The sequence below is a fragment of the Ciconia boyciana genome, chromosome 13 (genome assembly GCF_034638445.1).
Source record: "Ciconia boyciana chromosome 13, ASM3463844v1, whole genome shotgun sequence".
Classification (NCBI taxonomy): domain Eukaryota; kingdom Metazoa; phylum Chordata; class Aves; order Ciconiiformes; family Ciconiidae; genus Ciconia; species Ciconia boyciana.
The window spans coordinates 18,198,552-18,216,987 of record NC_132946.1 but is presented as its reverse complement, the minus strand read 5'-3'; the positions used below and the strand labels follow the sequence as shown (position 1 = coordinate 18,216,987).

Genomic DNA, 18,436 nt, shown 5'->3' with positions numbered 1-18,436 from the left:
AAGCTCCTTCCTGGAGGGACCATCCCAGCGGAGATGGGTTTTGCCTGGTGCTCGCTGGCTGCCCACATTTCTGATCATCCTGGTCCCCACCTATTGCGCTGCATCATTTTTCACTCAAAAAATTCTGCCTTACTCAAGGTGGGGACCTGATGGTGGTGGCAAAAGGTTTTGGCAGCTGCTGGCAAAGGTTCCCACTGGCATCTCGGGGTGCCAGCTCGTGCCATGCCGTGGTTGCAGCAGGCTCGGTGGGGAGTTGAGAAAGGCGGCCCATGCGCCGGTGGCTCCTGGGGATGCTAATTACCACGCCGGTGACCCACGCAGCCACATGAAACCGTGCAACCGCCACCAGTCTGGCCGGACTGGTTGGACTGGGCAGGCGAGGACATCCCCAAGCCATGACTCAGGGTGGCCAGGGCCATTGCTGGAGGCATAGATGGAGAATTTCCCAAACCCTGAGTTTTGGGGGAAAAGGGGAGTCCCTGGGAGCCGGGGGCTGGAGGTGCACAGGGACAGGGAAGGGAGAGAGAGCCTGTCCCAGCGATGGGATATGGAGGGAGCAGCCTGGTCCTCAGGTCACCCAGCCGGTGGGTCAGGGCAGGAGCGTGGCAGAGGGGCCGCACGCCTTCCTCCTGCCGGAGGCTGCATGTCCACAGCCCCCCGTGCTGCCTGCTGCCAGGCTCTCCCTGCCTGCCCCGTCCCAGCCCTCCTTCTCAGCCATGCAGGGAAGCACCTGGAGATGCTGGGGGGTGACAAATGGGACACGAGCCGGCAACGGGCGCTTGCAGCCCAGCAAACCCATCATCTCCTGGGCTGCATCACAAGCAGCGTGTTCAGCAGATCGAGGGAGATGATTCTCGCCTTCGACTCCTGTGAGACCCCCCTGGAGCACACGTCCAGCCCCGGGGACCCAGCCCAAGGCAGACCCGGACCTGTCGGAGCAGGTCCAGAGGGGACCACGGAAACGGTCCAAGGGCTGGAAGAACCTCTCCTGTGGAGAAAGGCGGGGAGAGGCGGGGTTGTTCAGCCCGGAGAAGACCTTCCTGCAGCCTGTCAGTAGATGAGGGGCTTGTAAGAACGACGGAGAGAGGCTTTTCACCAGGACCTGTAGCGACAGGACAAGGGCTGCCGGTTTTAAGCTGGATAGAGGGTGGATTTAGGTTGGATATAGGGAGGAAATGTGCTGCGGGAAGGGCGGTGAGACAGGTGAGCAGGTTGCCCGGAGGAGCCATGGATGCCCCGTCCCTGGGGGGGCTCAAGGCCCGGCGGGACGGGCCCGCAGCAGCCTGGCCCAGCCGTGCCACGGCCGGGCACCGCGCGGCCTCCCGCCGCCAGGGGGCGCTACCGCCCCGACGCCCTCTCCCGGAAGCTGCCGCGTCCGTTGCCCTGGAAACGGGACGCGGCGCTACTTGACTAGGCCCGGCCCGGTGCCGCGGCTGCCTCCGCAGCGCGGGGGGCGGGGAAGGCCTCGCCGTCCCCGCTCCGCCCGGCCCGCTCCCCTGGCGGCCGGGCTTCACCGCAGAGGCCTCACCCCGACGCCCGGTGCTGCCCCAGGAGGGCCCGCGCAGGCCTCGGCCCGCGGCAGCTCCTTGCACCCGCCGCGTCCTCTGCGCCTCCGGGCTCCCCCGGCCTGTGGGCCCACCGGGGGATGCTCCCGCGACACCGGGCAGCCCTGGCAGGGGGTGTCCGCTAGATCCGGGAGCGGATGCAAATTCACTTTGCTGGCGCCGGAAGCCAGATGGAGCCAGGCGCTGTGTTAACGCTGTGCTGGGCCCTGCCGAAGCCTCCCGAGAAGGTGTGGAGGCAGGCGGCGGCTCCCTCCGCTCCCCTCCGGCTCACCCTGAGGGCCAGCGCACCGGCAGAGTGAGGTGCGCGTCCCTGCCAGGGGCTGGCGCGTCTGGCTGGTGCTGGAGGAGAGGCGCAAACAAACAGCGGGCATTGGTCTGGTGCTGCGTGCTTGAAATCTTCAACCGGTTTCCTCTTGAGCTGCTGTGGATTTGGGGAGCGTTTTCACATCTTAGAGCTGCATCCTGGGTGATGGTTTCGTACCTCAGAGCTCGCTGGTGATCCAGCCACCGTGTCAGCTGTGTTAAAAGCATCCTTGACAAGAAGAGTGAAAGAAAGAATCAGTACAGAGTTGGCATTTCAGCTTTTAGTGGGGTTAACAGAACATACACTTTTTGTTTGGTTTTGCTCTGGAGCGGTGATGGAGATTTTGGGTTGCAATGACACCCTAAAACCTCATTCCTCTGCCCGGTTTTGTTATTTGTGGTATCCAGGACAAGATTTGCTTTGTATTTCCAAACCACAGGAAAAGCAGTCACTGTCATTTCTGGTGCTGGTACAGCACCTGCCACAAAGGTGGTTTTGCCGGGGTCTCCCAGGCACTGCAGGACCATAAATAATACTGTATATGTTAATTAGTCTTATATTGCTGTCTGCCAGGTGAAACGGGCACCCCCGTGACTCAGGGAGCACTTGGCTTTCCCGGCATGCTGGGGTGGGATATTTGCTCGCCTGAATCAAGCGTCTCAGGGCCCAGGCACGCTGCTGCTGGGGCCGGGGCTGTCTGGGACAGCGGTGTGAGCCAGCCTGCGTGCATCCCTGGGCCGGCGTGGGCTGCGAGTGCCTGTCCTCTGGGACCCGTGCAGGGCTGAGAGCCAGCAGGAGACGGTGTGCACCTGGGGAGCAGAGCTGTGGCTCGGCTCCTTTGCGTGCCGGAGTGCCTGCCGGAGGCTTCTGAGCCCCCCCCCAGTGCTGTGGGCGGTGTGTGAATTTGGCTTTCTGCTTGGCAGTGGGTGTGAAGAGACTGTGAATTCTCATCAGCGCTTTCATTACCTTAATAAAATTACTTCAGGTCTGTTAAGTTCTTTTGCAGAAAAATAAGACATAATTGCATGTTTCGTTAGCTTCTCCTTCCTTCGATCCCCAAAAGAGCTCAGCCCCTGGGTCTCAATTCCATGGCCGTTTGTGAAATCCACGTCGAGGGGCTACGGGATCTTCTCCAAGAGCCTGGCCCAGGTGAGGAGCTGGTAAACTCTGCTCAGCACGGAGCTGCTACCAGGATGGCCCCTCTCCCTCTTTCATCCTCTTAGCTTTGACAGATACTAAGAAGTTATTCAGAGCTACGGTCTTTTTGAACATTATATTGTCAAAGCTTTTCTTCTGTAAGAGACAAGTTCTTACCTAAACTCACCCGCTCTACAGAAATAAGCCTAAAATGAGGAGATTAAGAACTGTCATTCGTTTTACCCCATGGCTGCCGTTCACCAAGGTCTTCCAGAGTTATCCACTGCGCCTTATGCTCTCCGTGACCCTCGCTCTTACGTCGGAGACTCTGTTCCAGTACTTTTAGCTTTGCACACACCTGGGAGTTGTCCTGTTCAGGCTGGGATGGTCGCCATTTGGAGTCAGCGGCAGCGTGTAGACCAGTACAACCCAGATTTAGCACTGTCTGGGCTAATCAGAGTTTGTTTCAGTGCATGCTTTGTTTTAAAACTTATATTTTTCTGCATAGCATCTCTGATGCGAAGTGATAAATTGAGGAAGGTCTTTCCTGTCACCAGGTGTAGCTTGGTCAGAGCTCAAAGACCCTGGTGCCCTTTGGATGGCTCATTGACACAGGAGATACAAGGACTGTAGAGATCAAGAGAAAATTGCCTGGAAGTAAGTTGGTGTTAGATGCTACTGGATGGTCTTAGAGCAGATGGATTAATTGGTCTTGGAGCAGATTAATGGATTAATTAATGGGCTAATCAGATCTTAAATTCTCTAAAGATCCCTGCAATAGAGATGGAGGCCATCCCTACAGACAGGTTTTGGGAATGGTCCATAATATAAATGGAGTGGTACCTCCTAGCTGGTAATAGTGCTTCACTGGGGGTGTCTGCTAAGCTTCTTGTTTCAGTATCTGCTGTGTGCCGTTCTAGGAATACGGAAACCTCCTGACAAGTGCCATTTCTTCTCCTGGGGTGGCTGTAATAATTGGCTCCACCTTAAGGTGGATCAAGGTGGATGCCACACTGGCTGGTAACCAAAGTTGTTAGCAACATCGCTTGTGCCCTACCTCGAGTGAAAAGTTGCTGCCATAGAGATCCTCAGATCCTTCCTTTGCTCTTCAGCCACTGCCTGCCTGATATTGTGCAAAGATCCTGGACTCCAGGCACATGGATTCTGCAGAGAACAAGAATGTAAGTACTCCGACAGAGCACATGCAGCATCTTGCTAACGAATATATAAGTATGAAGGCCTGCAGCCCCTTCCCGGGTCGTGGAACCAGCGGTCTCCAAATGAAATCCTAATCACAGGAGGAAAACGGCAGCTGAAAATCCCATCTACAGTCTGTTCAAGCTCTGAAAAAACTGGATATGCTGTGCTTTTCCACCAGCACTGTGGTGGGAGAATAGCATGGGGGAGAGGAGGGCTCTGCTGGCTGGCACCAGCTGTTGTGTGTCTCTAGGTGCAGCTGCAGGATAGGAATGAGAGGCTGTACCGGCTCGGAGACCTGCAGGAGAGGATGGGGAAGCTGACTGGCTCCAAAACAGATTTGTCAGCCAGAACGGTCTTCAGTGAAGAGGAAAAACTGAAGGTAAAACAAATACTTTAGGAGTTGGAAAGAACTGAGCCATGAAGCCTTGTGGGGGTAGTAGATCTGCAGTGGAAAATCTCGTGGGAAATGTTGGGGCCTCTTTCTAGGGGTGTACGTGTTGTGCTCAAATTCCCTGGTGCGACCTGTTGAAACGGTACGTTGGCCTCCGAATCAGCCCATGGCCTTTATAATGTCCTTTCTCTCTCCTAGATTTCCAAAGACCTTGTTGATCTCCAGATTGAGACAAACAAAATGAAGGAACAGTATGAGATGGAGAACTTTGAACTGAAAAATACGGTATCCAGAAGTCTGAATTAAAGTTGTTTCATCTCTGCCAATACCTTTATCCAGAACTGCAGTTCATTATGCATCCATCTTTGCTTTGCTTGGTGTATTCTCTTGGCTTTAGCTAGAGCAATGAATTCTCCCCCTGACGCCCCAGATAACACACAACTCATGTGAAACTCGTCACTCTCTAAGTCATAGCATGCCAGAACCTGTTTGGCCAAATAAATGCCCTGTGATTGCTGCTGGTCTCTGCCACAGTCTAATTCTGCTGCCTCCCCTCTGCAGACCCTGGCCCTGGAGAACCGTGTGCTGGAGCTGGAGCTCTGCAGTGAGAAAGTCACTGGGGAGCGGGATGCCTTACGGGAACGTCTGCACGCTCTGGAGACCAGTCGGAAGGAGCTGGCGGATGAGTACATCATTTTGAAAAGCAATTACCTGGCCCTAGGCAAAGAACTGGACCAGGAGGTGAGATAGGCTGCACTGTTCGTTCTGGTGTTCTCGACTCCATCTCATCATTACCTGATCTACAGACAGCTTGGTTGGCTTTGGGTTGTGTATCTGCGTCACGGCTCAAGTCCAGTAAGGTTTGCCAGCTGTGAGAGCATGGGTTTGTTTTTGCAGCCCAGGGATTTCACATAACATGGTCACCTTCTAGCAGGGCTTGCAGAAGCTGCTCTGCTCAGCAGGGACAGTGCTGAGGCCACGCTGACTGGTGTGCCGTGCTCTTCTGGGCACCCTGCTATCAGGGTCTTTCTCTTTTCACGCCATCCCAGACCCCCATCACTAGCAGTAATGAGGAGGTCACGGCAGGGCTGGTCTGAGTGCACGTTGCAGGTCCCTCTTGACTGCCAGCACGCTTTGTTTCCCTTTTTTCTGCATGGCTTGCGCAGGCTGCACGTGAACTGATTGTAGTCGCTCTCATTTCGTATGGTGGCAGGAAGGGGCCTGGAAGTTTCTGAGGTCGGCAAGTTTATAAAAACACTGAACATAAGCAAGTTTCTGATTGTCCCTTAAAATATAGTGAATTTCCTGGTGACTCTTAGCGATTCTTACCTAAAGTCTTTTGGACCCAGATTTGTGTATTTCTTTGGCAAGAATAGCTACTTCAATAGACCTTCCTCTCTTCTCTCCCTCTCCCCCCTCCCACTTCTCCTTCTTTTTGAATTGGATCAGATGACTGACACCCTCCTGCCTCCCTCCCCTGGCAGATAGTTTAGCTGGTTCAGCCAAATGACCTGGTTTACCATGCCGGCCCTGTGCAGAGCTGTGATGGGAAGATGTGGGGCTGGGACCAGGCATGCTGGTTTAGTCCGTGTCCAGTCTGTCTTTATGGTGAGCATCCATCTGCAGAGCTCCAGTAGAGGAGGATATGAGGTCGTGATCATCCTGTTGCAAATAAGTGAGTTAGTGACTCTCGTGAAGCTATCATTTGTCTCCCGTAAGCTGAAAAATGGAAATTTCTTAGGAGGAGGCAAGCTCAGCTGCTTGCATGGGTGCGAACCCACCCCATCGTCCTGCCGGAGCGTGAGGCAGAGTGTGTGCAGCTGACTGTCAGCAAGGCAGCACGCTGCTGAGACACAGCACCGCCAGGCTGCGGAGGAAGAGCTCGGCATTCAGCAATCTTAGTTGCTTCTTGTCCCCAAGGGGGTGCAATATGTTTGTCAAAAATTGGATTTTCAGGTGGCTGACATCTCTAAATGATGGGTTTAACAGGTTGGTGGTAATAACACCCTGTTTTCACATGGATCCTGGAATCTTTCAGGGAGTGAAAGCACATGGATTCAGTTATGTGCCTGGATAGCATCCTAGAGAAGCGATGGAGCAGGGTCCAGAAGCCAAAGGTGAACTCCTTGGTTGTAATTCATAGGCTGAGGATTTTACCCCAGTTGCTTGGCTCTGACTACCGAATACCCTTGCCTGAAGCAAAAGAGGCTCCAACTTGGCAGGTTGGGACTTGTCGCGGCATGGGCCTCTTGCTCATTATTTTCCCAGTGTGGACTTTCCCAAAGGAAATGGGAAAAGCAGCCTGTGGCTCTGCCCCCTCCCCTTCCCCGGCGCTCTTCTGGGGAGACAATGAACCTTTTACACATTCCCAATTACAAGTGCTACTTGTGACCTTGCCAATATGTTGTCATGGCTGCTTGGCGCAGAAGCAGCTCAGCGAGCTCATTCACGGTCCCTTGTACGGGAACAGTTAGAGCCCCTGAATTGTCACGGCCCCCATTGTACGGCTCGATTCACACATCGCCCTGTGTCTGTCCCAGGCGAAGGAGCTGGCCTCGCCTGTCCCTGGGGAAGTGCCTTCCAGAAGATGCCAGTCAGTCACTTCGTGCCTGTTTTCTAACTCGCTGTAAATTCTTCCTTTTCAAGACTCTGACCTTTTCTCGACTCTCCGTTTCCTCCTCCTCTTTTGTTCAGCGGGCTTACGCCGTCTGCATCAGCGGTACAAAGTGAGGCCGTCAGAGGGAACCCAAATGGCTGCGGACCGGTTCCACACCGGGGTTTTCCCTGGAGCCGGGCAAGGGGAGGCAGCGAAGCCCACTGCGAACCTGGGCCTGCCTCTTTCTTTTGCCAAGCTGGTACTTCTGCGCTTCTGTGACCCCCTCTGATCAAACTGTCAGGGCTGACAGCTGCAGATGGATCGTTTTCGGTTGGAGAACAAGCAGCCTGTCTCTGCGTAGCTGTCAGTTTTCACAGCTGTATATCTCACCTCTTTGTCAGCCTCTTTTCTCCTCTCCTCTCTCCCTCAGCCCACCCTGTGCTATCTTTTGATAAGCTATTCTCTCCACGGATGACTCAGATGACCTCTGCCTCCCATCCTCCCGATTCACTGCCATGGTAACAATTACTCAAGCTTGTCCCCAGTCATAAACCCCATCAAAGCTTTGTTATCTACATAGAAGCCCTCCCGTGAGACATGAATTCCCCCAGTGTTCCTTCCAGATCACCTGTAACAGAACCTTTCTCATTCAGATCCTCTTTATCTTTTGGAAATGTGTCACTTCACACCAGCACCGCTTTGAATCGCGCTGCCTACACGGTGCTGTGGGCTGGCTGCTGCTGGAGGGATGCATTCAAACAAAACTGGAATTAGCTGGGTGGCATCAGCCTAGATGGATGGAGATTTGGCCCTTCTCTTGCATTATGGAGTCTGGCACTGTTCAAAGCCGTTGTACGGGGAGAGACATGCCTGAAGCGTTGGGAAGCTGTGTGGAGGGCACAGGGTTAGAGCGAGGAGGGAGGCTGGAGGTCAGGACGGAGGGGTGGTGGCAGAGCTGTGCCCAGGGCTGGGCTGGCACCCGGATCTGCGTCTGAGCACGAGAGCGAGATGGGCAGAGGGAGTAAGGTTACATGTGAACAATCCCGACACCTGGCGATGATACTTACCCTGCATTTCCATGAGAATTAGAAAATCACTGATATCTTTGGACATATGAGAGAGAACTAAAAATAAAACTTGCTTTCAGGAGGGGATGTGAGTGCCTGCCTTGTGTACACATCAAGAGCAGCGGGTATGTGCTGAACAGACAGCGTGCGGAGCCGGAGAGGCAGAATTTCAGAAGCTCTCTCCTTCTTGTTTGACCTGGCAGGTCATGAAGAACGAAGAGCTCAGCCTAGAGCTGCTCAACCTGGCCACTGCCAGGAGCACCCTTCCCCGCACAGAGAGCGACCACTACCGCTCCCCCGCCATGGCCGGTGAATCCTCTGCTGAGCTGGAAAGAGTGCGAGCAACGGTGCGCCGTCTCTCAGCTCGGAAGGTGAAGGTAAGGACCTCTCTGCCCTGTCGGCAGCTCCTTGGAGAACAGGGATCTAACAGGCACCTTCTTCTGTCTCTTACTAAAACCAGCCAGAAGATGTAGTTGCCTCTGAACACGAGCGGCAAAGGCTGGAGAGAAACGTGAGTGTGTGGGGGTCTGCTGCTGGATCCCTGGGGAAGCAGAGGGGGAATTTATTCTGACTGGCTGGCACCTCCTAGTGCTAACCTGAATTTTGTGGATGAGCTGATGCCTTGATTTATTTATTTTTTTTAAGCCGTGCAGTTGAAAAATGAGACTAGAATAACTCCAGCTCTTGTGGAGGCAAAAGCTGAGAGAGAGCAGCTGTGGTTCCCTCCGACAGTGCCCCTGGGTGAACAGAGGCAGGAGTTTACAAGTCAACAAGCGCAGAGGACGCTTGCTTACTTTCTCCTTGCTGTTACTTGAGAAAGACGGGGGTGATAAAGCACCTGAAACTGAGAGCACCAAGATGCTCCCTGCCTCCTTCCCATCTGCAGCCCGTGCAATAGCAGCTTGGGCTCTGCCACCGGCTCCTGCTGGGAATCTGACTCTCAGAGCGAAACTCTCCCCTGGGGGAACAACACTTGTGCACCTCCATGTGCCCCGTCTCCAGAGCACACACCACTTCTGGTGTGCTACAGGGCACTGGTCACTCCCAGTTTAACCTGCACTTTCCCCAGTATGTCACTGGTCAGCTGGACTTGTGCTCAGCTGGAGGCTCTTCTCACTTCTTCCCCATTCATGAATCCCTCTGCTTAACTCAGCCCTCTGTCTCATCTTCTGCTTCGTTTGTGCCTCAGTTGCTTGGAAACCAGGATCACATAAAAGTGGAGCTTGAAAAACTGAAGAAAACCTATGATTCGCAGCAGCAGAAGCTGGAAGAGAGAGTGTGAGTGTTTGAGGGCACATCCTTCTGTTTGGCTGGGCATTTGTGGAGCTCGTTGCAGCTGAATCTGATCCTTGGGCACGGGAGAGGAGGCAGCCTGCCTTTGGTGGGGTACAGGATGGGAAACGACGATTCGCCCTTGGAACAAGTGAGGCCTGGAAGCAAAACCTGATGTTTTTAAGGTTCTTAAGAGGGTCAGCTGTCTGCTTACAAGTCGGTGGTGTTTAGGTACCCGAATGGCCTATGCACCTCTGAAAATCCACCTTCTGTGACACACACGGCAAATGTGTGGCAGCCCAGAGCTGAATCCAGCCCTAGCCCTTACCCCCACAGCGGTTCTTCCATCGACAGGCTGGGATGGGGTCGGTGTCCCAGCAAAGGCTGCCACAGCAGGGATGCTGGAGAACTAGACCCTCAGACTGGGGAGGACGTTCACTTTTGTTTGTGAGAGCTCTGTGGCCGCTGATTGGCACACATCTGGTGGGTGCTGGCAGCTGCTGCTGAGAGACTTCAGTCGTCCCGCAGTGATTTCCTTCTCAAAGCTGGCTGTATTGGACCTACAGAGAAGTTTGGGGGGTTAAAATAAACACACCTTCTTCCTTCCTGTGTGCCCAGGATCGCAATGGGGAAGGAGCTGCAGGAGGCGAAGGCAGCGATCGGGGACACCCAGCACAAGCTGGCAGAGCAGTCAGCGGTAAGGGCACGCTCCCTTCCAGCCCCTGGCACCCAGGACTGCTCCTGCTCATCTGCTCCTCCTGGGTGCCATGCAATTCTGGAGCTAGCAGGGGCTGGATGTCTTGTACTGAGGTACTCCGACACGTGTCTCTCTCCAGGAAATTTGTCATACCAAGGTGCTCCTCCCTGTGCGGTTTCCTTCTCCAGGGGTGCGATGCACGTGGTGGAAGGTGCTGCTTGCCACAGGTGGTGGGAGGAATTTTATTCACTATTTAGAAAGGGTTGGTGAAATCACCGGCGGGGGGGGGGGGAGATTGCAAATGACAGAAGGTAGCAGGGGAATAGAGACTATAAACATTTCCAGTGGGCTCCTGTGAAAACCCAGGACCTTCCCAGCTCTAGTGAAGCTCAATATCTGGAAATGAAGTCCCCCGTCTCTTATGGAGCTTCTTAGTGCCCCTTGCTTGGCCGGAGGACAAGGGCAGCAGCGAGCACGTTTGCTGTGCCTAGGTGCTGCTCACCTCCCAGAGCCAGCTCCAAGAGGTGGAGGCGGAGAACTCCCGGCTGCAGCTCCGGCTGAAGGAGCTGAACGAGGAATATCGCTTCCGGCTTGCACAGTACATCAAGGACGTGGCGGTGGGTACCCCCAGCCCCAGGGGCTCTCCTGGCCGGGAGAGGTCTCTCCATGCTGGCTGCCTGCTTCTTGCAGGCTGATGCTGTTTCCCCCCCTTGCTGGGCTGCCAAGCAGAGCAGGCAGAGGGGCTTGGGGAACCATGCTTGCAGCTGGAAGGGGGCTCTGCGCCCTCAGCTTGGCCTGGGGGAGGAGATGTCAGCCCCCCTCCTCATCCAGATTTCCTGTATGGCCACACTAAAGGGTCTGTGAGTTTCTGCTGGGACTTTCTTTCTTGGTCAGACTACTTGGATTGAAAGATCCTCTTATTTACAATGGCTGCCTTCCAGTTGGCTTCTAATGTCCATTGCCCTGACAACTTCCCTCGGCAGGCCAGGCAATGCCACTTCTGGCTTTGTCACTGCCTCCGTGGTGACTCTGCTGCTGTCCCCGCAGGGAGCTCTGCCAGCCTCTGTGGTCAGCTACAGAGCCATGTAACGCCAGTGCCTGGGACCTGCTCTGGGAACAAGCACCTGTGACGAAGAGTAGGGCCCCCAGAGCATGGTGAGGACTCGGCACAAGGCAGGAGTTTCAGGCAGGTTCAGGCATGGATACTTGAGTATATTGAGCAGTGAGACTGGGAAGAAATCTCATTCTACCCCCCTAGGTAGCAGTAAGCAGGTTTTGGCAAGAGCTTCTGTGCCAGGAGAAGGCTGGTACCAAAGAACATGGTGTGGTGATGGATCAGGAGACTAAGCAAAGCAATTTTTACTATTAAGAATAGTTTAATTTCTAACAGGAGCGATGTTGAAGCATCTCCTAGCTAGCAAAGAGAGTGGGGCATGGTAGAAAGAATATGGAACTAGAGATGGCAACTCCCAACACCGACTGGTGTTTCCCTAGGCGGGTCACTGATACAGTATAGATGCCTTCTCTGTCTTGAAGGGCCATGATGGAAGCTAATTAGTCTTTCCTGCTCTTGGAAAATGTAACATATGCCCTAATCTCTGTGCTGTTAGCATAAATATTCCTGGACCTTCTCTGTGGGAAATCGGTTATATGCTTAGGGAACGACTTGATCACCTTGATTTCTTTCTCCGTATGTTTAAAGGACTACATGGACAGCAAATCCAGCCACGTAACAGGGCCTAGCAAAGCCCCAGCTGATCATGCTCCCATGAAACGTTTTGTGGACAGCATGCTGAAGGATATCAGGGCTTCCTACAAGTCTCGGGAAGAGCAGCTAGCTGGAGCAGCACGTGGCTACAAGAAACGCATGAAGAACTTGGTCAAGAAGCATGAGAACCTGCTGATTGCTTACAGGTAGGACTAAGCCAGGGCCTGGGCTACCTCTGTCTCTTCAGCTTATTGCTAAGGACGAAGTGGAAATGCCCCGTTGCACCCAGCCCCCTTGCTGAGAGGGAGGCAAACAGGGCTCCCAGGTGGAGCAGAGGATCTGGAGTGCATGTTTATCTCCTTGCTCTTGACAAGCCAGGAGCAAGGTGTCGCCAGCTACACATCAGGGTGCTCTGGACACCCTGGAGCTGCTTGGCACATACGTTTCTTCTGTGTAAAATTTAGGGTGAGAGATTGATTCCACGTTGGATGGTGTGGAAACACAGAGGTACCACAAATAACTCGTGCCTCCCAGCCCGTCCCTGCAGTGTTCTCAGCTCTGCTCCACAGCTCTCTCAGCAGCTTGGGCTGTGGGAAGCAGCAGAAATTCTTGTGGCATAAAAGCCACAAATAGCTCTAGGACAAGCTCCCTTCAGAAACACTTCCAGGAATATTGTGCATGCTGCTGGGCTCTCCCACTTATCCTTTGCAGGTGGACTGGCTCTTGGTGGCCAGAAACCAGCAGAACCTAAGCGAATGGTACCTCTATCAGCAGCAGAAATGCTCGGTGTTGTTACCTAACCAAAGCTACCGGGGACTAACCCCTCTGGCATGTTACAGGCTCCAGCGAGAGCAGATCCGGTCCTTGGGCAGCAGCGCTACAGATTGTGGCCCTGCCGAGCTCCACTTTTCCATCACAGACCCAGAGCTGCTGACAAACACAACTCGGGAGCTAAACCAGCTGCGGGAGGATAAAGCAAAACTGGAGATGCAGCTACATGAATTGCAGAAGGTGGCTTTCTGTGGGGGTGAAACTGGGGGGGCGGTGGGGGGGAGTCTCACAGGTGATAGATTCAGGCCGTTCCCTAGGCATTCCCTGGGGGTTTGCTGTATCTCTGTGGCACAGGCAGGGGTAGCGCTTGCTTGCTTGCTCATTTTGGGAAGAGACAGGATGTCCAAGCAGTCCCCTCATTGCTTCAACCCTGCTGCGTAGGGGTGAGTTACAGTTAGATCCAGGAGGCTGGGCAGCCCCATAGATTGGGGTCGGTGAGCTCTGGGAGGGCTGAGGAGTAGCAGATGTTATGGGAGAGCTGCCAGGCCAGCAGACTCACTCACTGCTAAAAGAAGAGGCGAGTAAGGGAGGATAGGATGAGGCTTTCTGTTCTTGAAAGCCTTTGCCTCAGCGTGAATAGCTAACTGAGCAGGAGACCACACTCAGAAACATGCCAGTCAGCTCCACATCCTCCCACTGGTTCTGCCTGGGCAGAGACATGTCTCTTGATTTGCGTGAGATACATTTATTTAAACATTCAGAGGATGGGAGACCTAAACCTTAAGATTGTGCTGCACATCACTTCCTTGCCAGGGCACTGGCGGCTGTTAGAGTGCGAGGATACGTTGTGCCACTTCAAAGTGGCAGGGACTGTGGTGAGATTGCAATGATGTAATGCTTATGGGAATACTGTTCTTCCTTTGCCTTCAGAAAAGACTGAAAGAAACCTCTGGCTTTCCGCTGTCTCCTGAGCAGTAAGTGCTGTTTGTTTCTTGGGATATTTGTAATTCTGAATTCTCCTTGCTGTGTGGATTGAGGAGTCTTTTCTGCTTTAATTGGAGATGGGAATAAATAGGGAGAAAGCAAGCTGATAGGGACTCATCCGAGAAGAAAAGCCAGCTGTCGTCTCAGTGCAGCATTTCCTGCGGTGAAATGAGTTGGTCATTTGGGCCTTGATCCAAAAAAGCTCTTAAGCACATGTTTGATTTAATCATGTTTTTAGTCCCACTGATCTCTTTAGAAGCCAAAGTTAAGCATACGCCCGAGTGCTTTGGTGGATCATAACCTGAGAAAGGCAAGTGAAACACCACTTCGGGATGGTCTTGTTTCTCCTCCCTCCCAACGCAGAAGCAGGGCTGGAACCCTTAGGTGACCCTGTACTGATACCTCCCCGTCTTCCTGACATGCCCTTTATTTGCTCATTTTTGATGGGTCTCTTCCCCTGCTCTGTTTGTCTGTTGGAACTCTACCAACTAGAGCTGTGAGAGGTGGAACAAAGTGTAGGAGAAATCTGAGCTGGGATTTTTCAGCCTTTTAAAATGTGGTAGCCTAGAAAACATGTCGGGTATTTCAGTGACTGGATGCCAGCGTGGAGGAGTCGGTCAGTGCCTGAGCCACCAAGCTCCACAGTAGTGTCTTGGAGAAGAGCTTGAGCCTTAACCAGGCTCTGCCATGCTGAAAAATAGTAGTAGTGCTTGAAGAGATGCATTAATTTTTGGCAGACTTGCCACAGGAACAAGACAGAGAAGTCCCAGAACCTGCATTTTAGTGATGCATCTTGTTAAGGTTTTTATAGCTGCCAAGAGACTCTTGCTTTCTGTGTGCTGATGGGTCTTACGCATGCCGTTACCTTGTTCCTCTAGCTACAGACACGAAGCCTGGTGTAACCACAGCACTTCAGCTATAACTCCTGCTGCTTCTCGTCTTTATCAGCTATGTGGCTTCACTGTTTATTGTTCCTTTTGCTTCTGCTCCCATGAAATCCATGATTTCCCGTGTGCCTGGGCCGGGAGGCTGCAGCCACCAGAGGGAACTCTGGCAGTCACAGCGGAGCCGCTCTTGAGCACAATGCATTCCTCCCTTCATACAACCCAAATTCCCCGAGCATCAGATGTGACCTGTATTTTGCTTATTCAGACTGGGACAGAATAGGAAGAACTTTCCCACGGCTGGGCGGCACAGACAGCTCACCTATCGCGCTCAGTGACCAGAACGGGCGGGTTTGTGCTCAGAAACATGAAAAGCGCCAGCATTTGGCATCGATCGCTCTGTTTCCATCAAATTCAGTCCTGCAGTGTCAGGTTAAGGACTCTTTCTGCACGGAGTCCTCTGATGTATGAGTGTTGATGTGAACTTGGAAGAAACCCAGCCGTCGCAGCGGGGAATCCCAGGTTGGCAGAAGGGCTGTGACTCTGGTGCCTGGGCACAGGGACGGCACTGCATGCCCTGAAGAAGTCTGGGGCATCAGGAGAGAAAAGGTTCAGAGCACTGGGGTTTATGGTCTGACGGACACGAGCTGTGTCAAGCCCCCGAACAGAGCTGTGCGACCTGCAGATGAGCTGGCTTGGAACGTCTGTGCATGATCAAAATCTGCTTTTCTCTCCTAGGCAGCTGGATGAGGAGGGCTGGGCAGAGGTCAGGAAGCAGCTCCGGGAGTTCGCACGCACCACCCAGGTAAAGGTCTGGAACAGCCCATCTGAATAAAAGCTTATCCCTTCCCACATGTCAAAGATGTGCTGCCTCAGGGAGGTGCTGCCCTGGGGCCAATATGCTGCTCCAGGGTGGAGGAGGGAAGCTTTCCATGGAGCCTTGCTGTGGCTTTGGCCTCAGCCCAACAAGTGACACTAGCAGGTCCCCGGCCAGTGATGTATCGAGGCTGTACTGCCCCTGCTACTGACAGAAGCAGAGCAGCCCTTATGGCTGCTCATTGCTGGACTGTATTGCTCCCTCCCGTGTTTCAGCACAAGCATTTAGGCATCTGTATAACAAACTGGGTCTGTATTCAACCTGGTTCAAGTCTAGTCTGAATCTGAATCACCTTCCCAGTCTGGTTCCCCTTCAGTGCAAGGATATTTGTGCTGCACTCAAGAATGGGGTGGCCCACAGCGTGGAGGAGAGCTCTCTCTATCCGCAACACTGCCCTACAGCAACCACGAAACCGTGGTGATGCTCGCTGTGAGCGGGCTTGGCTGAGGTGGGTTTTGCTGTCCGGCAGTGATGGCAGCAGTGGGAAGAAGGGTCGGTGCTGGGATCCTTGCCGTGCTGACTGCCACACGTGGGGAAAAGGGCTTTGGAAACCAAGCAGAGGTTCAGTTTTCTGTGGTAGACAAGGCAATAGATGTGCTACCAGCCCGCTTCCATGTTGAGCCTTCCTCTGTCCACAGCGACCCAAGGAAGTGCTCCACCATTCTCTGGTCACGTAAAGCTAAACACCTAAATTGTGTGTATCTCTGCGCCCAAAAGAAGGGGGATGCTGTGGCTGAGAGGCTGGAGCACTGCACTGGGAGAGGTCCTGCTCCTGCCTATGCTGTGCATCTCGGGGTGAGCTCAGTCAAGCACCTCAGATTCTCCTGGTGATACAGGGACTGCAGTGAACTTGGGTAAGATGATGAAGCCCAGAGAAACTGCAAAAACTAAATGTTTTATATCTAAAAGGGAAGATAATTTCCCTTTTCAATGAACTACCGGTGGACAGATGTGAAAGCTCTGTGTCCGAGTGCCAAATCTAGCGACTGCTTTGCCAGTTGCCTGTGAAGCCTCTGGGGGAGTGAATGATGGCTTGGCGGGCAGGGGTCACTGCCTGTCCTGGGGTGCCCTGGCCCCCATGCCTGCGCTCTGGTCGGGGAAGGCTGCCTGGTCTGCCTGGCCAATGCCCTGGGTGGTGGTGCCTGCAGAAAGCTGTGCTATCGTCACCAGGCTCCGTTCCCTGAGCGCATCAGTTCTCGGTTGCTTCTGTAGCCTAACGCCAAGTGGTGCTGGAGCTGAGTGAAGAGGAAGCGGTCAGTCTCGCCTGGCAGAGAGACCAAGCAGCTTCACTTCCATCTCACAGAGCTCCATGTTTTCTCCATGTTTCTTTGCCCCTCCAGGAGGATTTGGAGCAGGAGAGGAGCCAGCTGCTGACTCGGGCGATCGCGGCAGAAGAGCAGGTGTCGGAGCTGCAGGAATACATAGATAAACATCTTGCAAGGTGAGATGGTAGGATCCCCCTTCATGTGTTCTCTGCTTTGTGCTCCAAGGCTATTTGCCAGGCTATCTCCCAGGCTAATTGCCAGCGACATCGCCATGCCCGTCACGCTGTCGGCGCCTGACCTCGCCGCTGCCTTCCCACAGCGCTGCCAGCACGGCTGATGTCCCGCAGCACGTCCAGCTGTGCGGGCAGCTGCCACCATCCCTTGTTCCGCAGGGCAGGGGGCAGCGTCTGGCCTGCCCTGCTGCACGTCTCCCTCCCTGAGCGTTCACCCATCCTTTGGAGAGCTAAGAGAGGGGTTGCCTAAAATCCAAAGCCTTCCAGCAGCCCCTGATCCATGGTCCTCTCTCGCTGGCTCATCACGCCCCAAAGCAGGGGGAACAGCTGTTTGGGCAAGGAAGGGCGAGAACAAGCAGGGCGCGTCTGTCGGAGCAATGGCCCAACTGCGCCTGCTGTAACTCCCCAGCCAGCTCAGCTGTGAACTCGGGTCAGACTCGTGGGCTTGTTGCTGGTACTGTTACCTGACAGAGCCGACAAACACCTCTTCCTCGGGAAAAGGCCGCGATTTTATATCTGCCGGGGCTCAGCTCCCAGCATGGCTCAGTGCCTGGGCTGGCTGGTCTGAATTAACCGACACTGCGTGTCCTTAGCACGCAGCAAACACAAGGCAAAGCGTACGTTTAAATTTATCGCTCCTGTGTGTGAGCTATCAGCGGGGTTGCGACCACACGGGCAACAATGGTGCTGCTTCCCCGTTGCAGGTACAAGCAGGAGATCCTGCGGTTGAGGAAGCTCGCTGGCAGCGAGGTGCCACGCACACTCAGTGCTGGCGCGGCCGATACTCACTCACTGCCCAGAGCCAGAAGGACCGTCAGCCACCAACCGTAGCTCTTCCCCATGGCTCCGAGAAGTGGCACGATCATAGGAAAGAGCAGGATTCAAAAGGAAGGAGCTTTCTGTTGTGTGGGCTGGCCAGGGCAAGTATCTTTCCCTGGCTGAGAGCTGGGAGGCATGGTGAGGGAAACCACGTGGGTGTTCTCAGTCTCAAATTAACAGTACTAAAATGGGACGAGACAACTGCGTCTCGTCTATCCTCTGACCCCTCAGCTGTAGGAATTCTGCTGTTCCCTGAGCACGCCATGCCTCAGGACACGGGGTCAGGTTCCCAGGCAGCTTTTTACTGCAGGGACAGGTTCCCGTTCCTGCCTCCTAGGATGCTGCCATAACGTTTATCCTGGGTCAGACCTAGACCGGAGTCCAAGGGCTAACTCTGCTCCTGCCTTTGCTCCCTTCTCAGCTTCTAAGAGATAAGGCCAGGGCTGGTTCCAGCTAGACTTTGGTCTAAAAGGTTAGACAAAGGGGATGAGCTGCTTTTTTATAGTGGGGAAAACTCCCCCCACACACACACATTTGAGTGGAAAAGGGAATGTTATATAAGGTGAGCAGGGCCAAACTGATCTGTCAGCAGGAGGTGAGCTGGACAAACTCCCTCCTGAGCTGCCTTCAAAGGGATGGCAGAGCAAAGCCTGAGGCTGGGAGCAG

The 18,436-nt window shown here is 53.9% G+C and overlaps 1 protein-coding gene across 1 annotated transcript; it reads left to right on the top strand.

The window, feature by feature from the left end:
* The first annotated feature begins 4,063 nt into the window (after window positions 1–4,063).
* CCDC78 (coiled-coil domain containing 78) lies at window positions 4,064–17,913 on the top strand. Its single transcript, XM_072877954.1, has 15 exons — window positions 4,064–4,187; window positions 4,457–4,585; window positions 4,796–4,882; window positions 5,159–5,338; window positions 8,464–8,637; window positions 8,721–8,771; window positions 9,450–9,538; window positions 10,151–10,229; window positions 10,721–10,846; window positions 11,932–12,143; window positions 12,777–12,948; window positions 13,639–13,682; window positions 15,315–15,381; window positions 16,794–16,894; window positions 17,656–17,913. The coding sequence occupies exons 1-15, from the start codon at window positions 4,164–4,166 to the stop codon at window positions 17,780–17,782; spliced, it is 1,662 nt and encodes a 553-aa protein (XP_072734055.1). The 5' UTR covers window positions 4,064–4,163; the 3' UTR covers window positions 17,783–17,913.
* The last annotated feature ends 523 nt before the right edge of the window (window positions 17,914–18,436 follow it).

Coding starts and splice junctions, on each gene's coding strand:
- CCDC78 (XM_072877954.1), top strand. CDS start 4,164: ATGGATTCTGCAGAGAACAAGAAT. Junction 4,586..4,795: donor GTGAAGAGGAAAAACTGAAG/GTAAAACAAATA, acceptor TCTCTCTCCTAG/ATTTCCAAAGACCTTGTTGA. Junction 13,683..15,314: donor TTTCCGCTGTCTCCTGAGCA/GTAAGTGCTGTT, acceptor TTTCTCTCCTAG/GCAGCTGGATGAGGAGGGCT.